The sequence below is a fragment of the Galendromus occidentalis genome, unplaced genomic scaffold, assembly GCF_000255335.2.
Source record: "Galendromus occidentalis unplaced genomic scaffold, Mocc_1.1 scf7180000077450, whole genome shotgun sequence".
In the NCBI taxonomy this organism is placed as follows: Eukaryota; Metazoa; Arthropoda; class Arachnida; order Mesostigmata; family Phytoseiidae; genus Galendromus; species Galendromus occidentalis.
Genome location: NW_003805438.1, coordinates 502,443 through 512,366, shown reverse-complemented (window position 1 = coordinate 512,366; position 9,924 = coordinate 502,443). Strand labels below are relative to the sequence as shown.

The 9,924-nt window shown below is 51.8% G+C and overlaps 1 protein-coding gene across 1 annotated transcript; it reads left to right on the top strand.

The window, feature by feature from the left end:
* The first annotated feature begins 3,596 nt into the window (after window positions 1-3,596).
* On the top strand, window positions 3,597-4,963 carry LOC100904858 (uncharacterized). The gene is made up of 3 exons (XM_003743691.2): window positions 3,597-3,696; window positions 4,264-4,537; window positions 4,707-4,963. Exons 1-3 carry the CDS (start codon window positions 3,642-3,644, stop codon window positions 4,795-4,797), a joined length of 420 nt encoding a protein of 139 aa, XP_003743739.1. The 5' UTR covers window positions 3,597-3,641; the 3' UTR covers window positions 4,798-4,963.
* Window positions 4,964-9,924: the final 4,961 nt, after the last annotated feature.

Here is a 9,924-nt window from a genome sequence, read left to right as displayed (position 1 = left end):
CCGCTTGACTCGTAGCCCCGGTAGAGTTCGGAGGAGTCTCTATTTAAAATACATCAAGCCTTCTTCGAAGAGCGGAAGACTGTGTGCTCCTCGAAGATGCTGCCGCACTTATGCAGCCAAATGCTCCATTTTGGCCCACTCCTCCAACCACTCCCGCGTTCTTGGAGCAAGGCCTCTTCCGGACATTTACGCGATCATTCGGCACCGCCCGATATTCTTGCGCAGATGCTGGGCAAGCCCCTAATAATTCGTCTCTGCGGGGAGCGGTCATTTCCATCACTGTTAGAGATATACCGCCCCTTGAATCCTTGAGATTCGTCACGTTGATCGGACCTGGGTGAGTCGGAGAACCACGAGTCTCCGTGATCTACAGATGGACGTATAAACCTCGAGGTGGCCATGCGGTGAGCGCGTGCGACGCATTCAGCCGCGCGCCATCGAGACGCCCCTCCTGTCGGGGAGGTCCCGGGTTCGATTCCCGAGGTCGGCCGACATCTGTTGAGGAGAACTTGGAGTTCTCTATTAGGAAATGGGGTCGAGGTATAAGTCGCGATTCATGGGAGACCAATAGCGGACGCTGGTTCCCTCTCATTTCGCTGCCGTGGCAGCAGCGGAACAAATTAGATGGTCTTACGACGTTATGACGGATTACCTGGAGAGTAGACGTGAATCTCCACGTCCAAGAGCAGCACGTGACGAACTTGGCCCTCCCGATCGAAAGACCAGTGATGACCATAGAAGCCTTGGAAGTTCCCACGGTACCGGGAGCTGTTTCCTTGAAAGAAGGAAATATGTCCCGAAATTCAGTCTGCTCGGCTCGAGTCAAATAAGCGAGAGAACCGACTCTCTGGAATCGTGGGTTCGGGATTTGAACGGGAAATTCTGCCGCAGACCTGTGTGCGGGAGGCACGCCTGTCACACGTTCGGCTTCGATCTACTAAGGTGAGCTGTCGTGTTGCAACCGGAATATTGGCGAGTTATTATATGAATCGAGCGACATCGACGCGGCCAAGTCTCATCAAGAACAAAATAATTTCCTCATCATGAGCAATTCGGGTATCTGGAGTCTTAGATTAGCAAGATCTTAATTACTTACTCATTTAATTGGAGCCTATCCTGAGGATGAATATTATAAAGTCGATTCTGGCGGACATACAAGACTTTCAACGCACTCGAGCTCACCGAGGACTCAGAGGCTCAGCGTAGACTCTCTGCGCCTGTCGACCTAAGGTCTCAGAACGCCCATTCGGAGCTAATGTTCTGGATTAGCCAATCCTCGGGTAGGGAACCATATGACTCAAGATTCACATCAATCGCTGTCGAACACAATGTGCACATCCCGTGGGACGCGCACCAATGATTGATGACTTCAGATTGTTCCTTCGTGTTTGGGAATGTTTTCCTCAAGATCTGTAGTGATTCGGTTGCTCGCGTCCGTAATCGCTCACAGTGAGTTTCTAGAGAGATTTTTATTGGTGGCTCTCATGCAGGATTCTCTACGAATAGTGTTAGCACGTAGCGACTCGGCGATGAATTTTCGTCTTCACCGTATGCAGAACGCCGTTCCCGTGGGACGGACAAGCGGTCATGTACAGCGGCGAATGGAGATTCAGACCTCCATCATGCGCAACAGCTCTGCGAACTCTTGACAGGTATCGGGAATCGGGTGTAGAGACCGTCTGCGGGGCGGGAACGTGTAGAGCTAGGAGACGACTAATGAGTCTCCTCTGATTCTCCTTCATAGCGGCCGGGTCTGCCCACAACTTCTGTGTTCTTGGAGCGAGGTTTGTACGGGAGGTTTGCTCGATCATGAGACACCTGAACCTCCTCCAGATAAATTCTGAGCGAATGAAGAGCTAGGCTCGGGAATTTCTTTGAGATATGATGGATCGGCTTAGATTAGCTATTTCCGATTGCTCTGGGGTACTGCAATTGCCAATAGTTGGGCGATGATACCGTAATTATGTACTATGAACATCGACATTTGCCGCGTCGATCAAGCCTGCTCGACGTGTAGATTGCGAGTGCCCATGATCCAGAGCCAGATCCCTCAGAGGCAGAGACATTCGACCATGCACTGAGAATCTTCGAGATTGTCCTACGAGCAACGAGTTTTACGCTTCATGCACTTCATGTATCCGGGAGAGAGGAGGTCCCGAATTAGATTCCGAGGGTCGGTCGATATTTCTCGCTGAGGGGCCTATGACGACATGATGAATTACAGGAAGGGTGAACGTGAATCTCCTCGTGCAAAATCAGGAAGCGCCGATGGACGGGCCTGCGGTCACTATAGGCGAGTTCGTGATCCCCGCAGTACCAGAATCCCTCTTTCTGGAGCGGCAAAAAAATATCCCGAGGTTCAGTCTGCTCGGCTTAAGTCAGATAAGCGAGAGAACCGACTCTCTTGGCTCGCGGGTGCGTGACATAAATGGCAATTTCGGACGAAGACCTGTATGCAAGAGGCACCCTTGTCATACCTTCGGCTTCGATCTTCAGAGGTGAGTTGCCGTACTGCAAGTACATACTAGAAACCAGAAATACTTCCTACGGCAGTCATTCCCAAGCTGAGGTCATGATTATGTTGCCAACCTGTCGATATTGATGCCATGTTCGACGATATGTGTAGATTTACGAACTTTCCGCAATATGATCAAATGCGAGTTATACGGAAACTTTGTCAAAATTCGCTCCAGCTACACCAGAAGGGAACTCCAGATCTATCCCATTGCTTCACGTTCGCTTGGCGAATAGCCCGCCGTCTATCCATAGACTGTCCAGGGAAGCTGAGAAATCTCATTTTGCTGAAAACCTCGAATAAAGCCACATGAACAACAACATACCATATTCTCGCCTCCAGGCGATTGTATTGCATCGATGTCGCTCGATTTGGTGGCGAATGAGTCTCATCGGGGGCAAAATCTCTGATTCCCAAATTACGAGCTATTGGGACTTCTTTGAATTCTCAGGAGACGATCTGATCGCCTGAATCCGCTTCCAGGCCTTCGCCATATTCGACGGTGTATATTTGATATTGTTTTCCAATTATCCTCATTGTAGGAATGAGGTTCGTCATGTGCAGGATTAGTGGGTAATAATCGGTAGCGGAGTTACGTACATATACCCACTGATATGATGCGACGCTCACTCTGGCTCCGGTGTGTTCAGAGCTTGAGTTTGCCCGCTCGAGTCTGAGTTTCCCCTTTATTCACGTCGGACATGTTGCTAGTCGGGTGTGCCTCGCCCGAGTTCTAACCCCGCTGAAGTTCGCGAGAATCTCCATTCGAAATTCATTAGGCCCCCACCCTTCGAAGAATCAGAGCAAAAGAGTGAGCGCTTCTGAGTCGCAGATGCTGCCGCAAGGGTCCCATCGAAGGCGACGGCTTCGCCAGGAGAGCACACTCACTCTGAGATTCTTATCCGTTGTGGTAGTGCTTGGAACGATTCTCGTCATCGCGGAACGAACTGAAGAAGGCGCACTTCAAGGCGTTTTCAAAATACTGACCTCTGCAGATGATGAGGGGTGCTCTCCTCTCGCCCTCGAAGTTTGCCTCGAAACCCGCACAAAAGGTTGCTGACTCAATCTGAGCCTCACTCACGTCGTGGGACTCATCTTCCAAACCTGTTTTCCGTCTTGCTCAAAGATGCTTTCCCCAGCGTTCGTGGTGCTCCTGTTGGTCGCTTCTGTCTTCGCTCACCGTGAGTATCCGGAAAAATTCTAAGTTTCCATTCATAGTACAGGATTCTCGCCATTCAGCGTTAGCATGGAGTTATCAATGTTCCCACGAGGAAGAAGTCCCAGTAGAACAAGAGAAGGATGCTTCCTCCTGGCCCGGTCTCTTTACCACTCCTGCGTTCTTGGAGCGAGGCCTCTCCCGGAGATTCACGCAATCATTGGTCGGCTGAGACCTTTCCCGGTATAATTTGCGCAAAGGTCAAGCTAGGCTCAATAATCCTCCCAGGGCACGGCGGATCGGTCTAGACTAGACACCCTCCAGAATAACAGCCTCCGATAGCTCCAGGGTGACCACAGTATAGGACGACGGCATGTTCTTCTTCACCATCGAAAGCAAGATGCCTATCCCGGGATCATTGATATTTCATCAACCCTGGCTGGCTTCGAGAAGCTCCCTGAGCCCTCAGGAGCGTATATCAGAGGAGGGGGGCCCGTTTCCCAAAAACAACGAGCATGAACGCCGATTGCCTCGGTCGCCGCTGCAAGAAAAAGCAAGAACGTCAAATAACACTGAACATCACTAATTACAGGAAGTGTAGACGTGAATCTCCTCGTCCAAAACCAGCAAGTGCCACTCGACGGGCCCACGGTTACAATAGGCGACTTCGTGATCCCAGCTGTACCGGAATCCCTTTTCCTCGAGAGGCAAAAGAATATCCCGAGGTTCAGTCTGCTCGGCTCGAGCCAGATAAGCGAGAGAACCGACTCTCTTGGCTCGTGGGTGCGTGACATAAACGGGAATTTCGGACGAAGACCTGTGTGCAAGAGGCACGCTTGTCACACCTTCGGCTTAGATCTTCAGAGGTGAGCTGCCGTAGCAACTATCATATATTATTGCCTACTCCTAGGACTTTAGGTCGATGTCGGTTTAGTGGCGACCGACTTACATGGGGTACAAAATAAGTCCTCATCACGAGCTGTTCGAATTTCTCCGAACTCCAAGACAAGGATCTGACTGTGGAATCGCTTCCAGGCATTGCTGCGAGCTCACAGGAGTTTGCTGCCCTCACCCCCACTTGTATCATCATCGTCATCACCGCGACTTGCGAGTTGGCAACCCATAGTAGCCGTCGACCGATATGACCAGAGCGCAGATATCGATATGTACCTTATAAGAAAACTATAATATAATTCCACGATCTTGATCATACTCGTCAACCGAGTAGCGCACCGTAATGAAGAACGGCGAGAGTGTGTAGAACCGATGAATGTTTGATATAATATACCGTATGATGACAATCCCCATTACGTGTTTTCGATCTGAGAGAATCCGAGAGACAAAGGGGAATCAAGCAGAGGAGCTTCGTCTGGGCTTGCTGAACTTCACACTTCACAACGATCGAAGAGCATCACGCCGACGGTAGCCGTGAACTCCATACGTCCGCAGCGGAAAAAAGACCGAGACAGACCGATAACGCTCGGCCAATCGCACGCTAAGTACGATAATGGCGGGGCTTCTAGTTTAGGCTCAAGAGAGTCACTGGACATTGAATCGCGGAGGCGGCGGCTGGCATGGGGTTCTGCAGCATCGTCACGAGGAGAGCCGTGTTGAGACGGGGGGCCCTCGTAGATATGAACGAAGAAGAGAAATCGTCGAACCTATCAGCGGAGAAGTCGAGACAACACAGAGGCGCTAGGGGCTAGGGGATCGTAACCTCCGTCGGGGAGGTCGTCGTGGCCCAAGCGGAGCCTGAGAGATCCTCCGCCACTCAGCTCGACGACTGAGGTAGCCTTTATAAGAGCATCGAGAGATCTTAATGCGATGAGATCTTGAGCATTATTATCACTCGATGCCTGTTCTGCACACTCGGGACCCTCGCTCATCATGGACGTGCGGCCCAATCACGTCGGCGCCGCAGGGCACGATTCCGACATGCCGCCTTCCCTGAGGAAAGAGGCCTGTCCGACGACGAGCGTTGATATTCGTCTCCGAGACAGCTTTCGGACACTGGTCCCTTGGTGGGTAGCTCCTTGCGAGTGTTTTCCCTCGGAAGCAGCGACAGACGGCGTGGATGGATCCCGATTTGGATGTAACGAGTCCCAAGATATTCATTAATTTGATGAAGCTCTCTTCGTTAAGGATGAAATAACTGTAGTTGGTGCATGGCTCGGTCAACGAAGGCTCTGTGCGACCATTTGGAAGTCCGCGGCTCGCAGTGCAGTCAAGTCTTAGTGAAGGAACTCAGCTCGTTCCACAGAGCCATTGTCTGAAAGAAAAATCCCTCATCCGCGACTGTCTTCCTCTGACTCTATGGCACGGTTCCGCTGCTGCCTTCCGAGGGTAGAGAGCCCTACAGCATGACTGGGGGCGTTATGAAATGGAGTCGGAGGCGGCAGAAGACGGAATCCGTTCGTTAAGCGAAATATGGTTCGGTCTCCGCGGCATAATTTCCCGGAACGTTCCTTGAACGAGGTTTCGCCCGATATTTCAACGGCTCCCTTTTGTTCCCACAATATCCTGGTGAGAGCTTTCACCTCAAAATCTGGAAGGGTTGAAACACGTTCGCTTATCTATTTTATGTTCGATATGCTTTTATCCCTCTCTTGAGTGCCTTGGCTCCACTTTCATCAAGACATTGATCGAGCGGTCTAGAAGCGGCTCGGGTGAGTCTCGATGATCGTTCTCCGATCCGACCTCGGGAGCGACGAATCAGTGAGCCTACCGACGCACATCGATCTACTCATACCGATCACGCCGCCGGAGAACGAAAAATATGTCAGGATAAACTCTATACGAACGACTTTGGACACACTTCAGAAATTATGTAGTTCCATGTTCTATCCCCAGTCCGATACCCAACCGTTCCATTCCTCGAGCAGAAGGGCCGCGAGGGGGGACATATCCACTGATACATATTTGATCGCGGATACTTTGTTCCCAATTCCTGATGGTGAACTCAACTAGCGAAATCAAGACTCAATACAACCGGGCTAGGTCATGCCCGAGGCGAAACTCAAAAGTGGCGCAGCGTCCAGAGAATTACGTTCCAATGCCATCTATCCACCGGGCCTTCCAAGCGGAATACATGATATGTAAGAGCTTCTTCCTTTGGTTGGCATCCGAGGGCGTTCCCAGATGGGAAACGCCCGGGCCGACTGCCGTTGTCTCGATGCGTTGCCACCTGGACTGATCCGAAACTCTCCTCCAATGTCCCGAACGTGCCTGCTCCATCCACGTAGCATCTTGCAACAGCTCCTACGCATGGGTTCCCTTCTTGCAACGGCTCCCCTCGCTAGATCTCGGTTGTCCGAGATCCATTGAGCTGTCTCAGATACGCGCCGGATGGGGCTAAAGATTTTTGAAGGCATCACATCGTTGCATTCTCTCCGGCGTTGGAGCGATCCTCATGGATGCTCTTCCCCACTGCAGCGCAGTCACGACGCGACGGTTGAAATCCAGAGGAGGCTGCGTGGCCGATCAGTCGATCGACGTAGATCGGGTTGTCAATATTGACGTCCATCGGGGAAGATGTCGGCTGATGAGGTCAAGATTGAAGACTTGTTTTTCTGATTTTTCACCAGGAATTTGTCTTTGCGATGTCTGCTCAGGAATTCCGGCGGGGCAGCTCGATTCACCTCTCTCTCTCTGCGTGTTCTTACATATATTTTTCTTCTCGCGTTCCCGACGAAACTCGATTCTCATATTCATTTATCCATTCATATTTCAGTAGGTTTTCTCTGTTTCGCTGTGACGGAGCGAGCAGAAATGAATTTCTCCCGTCTCGGTAGAGCTTTGTCAACCGTTCCAGTAGCCTATCAATACGCCGGTCGGAAACACGATTCTCACAATGAATTCATCGATGAATGGAATAATCTCGCGGTGAGAGGTCCGGCGTTATCTCCTTCATGAGTGGGCGCGATTCCCGGAGAAATCCGCATGACACGTCAGGAGAAAGCGCTTTCGCCATCCACATTGTTACATCATCACCCTCAGGAGAGATAAAGCGGCCGTAGATTAGGCGCGCTTCCGGAGCATATCGATGGGTTTTAGTAAACACAGCGCATTCCACTTGCAACAGTCGAGTGATGTTTGACCGATGACGTGGCAATTGGTGAAAATCAAGTGTCGTCGGATAAAGGTTCGACCAAGTGCGCAGCTAGTCGCCTCGCAAGCCAGCTCGCGATCGACGTCAGAGACCGCTACGACGGTCGCAACGTGGACGGAGCTCGCACACAGATACATTCCGCTGTCTATCCATGCGCACCGCTTGAGTGACGTATCTCTTTATTACTACGCGGCTGGTGATTTGCAGTGGTGTCATGTCGTCCGATCTTCGACTGCGCAGGGAGACCGCGCGGCGCTCATTTGCCAGCCGTTCGAACGACAGCACGCTCTGACCCTACGCCGACGTCAAGGACAGGTCAGCCGGGATTGCTTCGGAGCTCGCGGGCATCGCCAACAAGAGCTTTCTCCAGTCGCAGTTCCAGAAGTCGCGATCACTGCCCCAAGCTGTTTTCGAACAGCGAGAAAGAAAACCGCGGCGCAGTTTCCACGAGAGCCGCGCGTTCAATACCCCGAGACCGAAAGCCGACCGTGGATCGTCCAGGGATAACACGAATGCGGAAAAAAATACCGAATCTTTTTCGAACATTAGATATCGTTCCGTAGCGGGACTGTCCTATCTGTCGGGGAAAATCTCGAAATAGCCGAGCGCAGAGTTCGAGCAACGGTCGTATTCTTGGAACAAAAAACACACCCATGCGACCGTGTGTGACAAGTGCCGTGCGGTGAAGACCTCTGTGATTAGGTATTCGCTCGAAGATCGCTCCGCAGAGACCATGGGAACGAACGTTCGACCTGAGATTCTAGAATGAGCGGCGAGGGCTGTCCCATCCGCTGCGAAATTTCCACACTCATTGCTGACCGGCAGAATGCGCGGAGACCTCCCGAGGAAGATCACCGCAGGGACCCGCGTAGGATCGAATCTCCCCAAGGGATTCGAGCTGGATGATTTCTCCCTCCTGTAGATGGCGCACGTGGAAGGGGGGCATGGTTCCTACCCAAATCGTCCGGACATGAGGCTGAGGCCTTGAGGGGGCTGTTGGACTTTGCCTGTAGAAAGCCGGATCCCCCTAATAGAAAAATATCGTGCCGCGCCTTCCCCCCATCGGTCATGATCATGATTCATGGCCGAACTCCAATCCTTCGCTCGAGGGGGCGCTCCCAGAGACTTCTAACAAGAGCTAAACCTGATCACTCAGAACATTACTTGCATCATGAGTTTCAATTATTTTCGCTCCGCTAACTTGTGCTTCCAGTCAGCTTTCTTCCCAAGATTGTAGGCCCTGACGTCGAACTCGATGTTACGTAGAGCGGGGAAGCTTTGTGTGGCCAAGATGAATCATCGAGGCTTCGGCTACAGGTAGCTTGCCCCAAGGAATCGAAATCGTTGCTCTTCCAAGGTTCGATCCACTCGAGAACATCCTCGATAAGGTAGACCTGCGCAGACTTCATGGATTCGCGCATAGTACGAATTTGGCGCTGTGCATGCTGTCTCCACATTGGTGTCGTACTTCAAACTTCCTGTCGTAGAATCACGACCTCCTCACCTATAACGCCCATCCCGAATCCGCTTCTTAGACGTCTGGCAGTGCGAGCTCTCTGGGATTTCAGGATAGTCGGATGCAATTCAGTTTGAGTTATTCAGTCTCTTCAGCATCGTCCAGGGTCGCTCGCCGCCTTCCTGGCAAGGCCTCAACGGAAGTCTGCGCAGCCGGGGATTGAGCAGGCAGTCGGGACCGTGAGCGGGTCGGCTGTTCATCGCCATTCGGTGGAAATGCCATTCAAACTAACCCCTATTCCTTAAACATAATTCCAAAGATCTCCCCAGGAACTGCCGCTCGACCTCAACTCTAAACTACGGGTGTAATTCGAGCCGCTCGATTGCCCTCTCCCACCGGGCACCGCCGGGCGCCAATCGATGGATCAAAGAAGCAGAAAAGAACCTCCGGGAGCACATGGGCCAGAACTAGAAGAACATCGCACAGAACGTTCCCTTAGGTACATCAATAATGCTACACCAATCGAATCGCCCATTATACGGGGTTTCCGAAGGAGATGCTGCGTGAGAAGATCCCGCTGCTCCATTCTGAGCTAGAGGGCTGTAGAGGTAGTTGGCAAAACGGGAGCTCGCTGGAATTACTGAGTAGAGCGAGCTTCTCTAAGAGAATGAGGACAATTTGCATCGAGG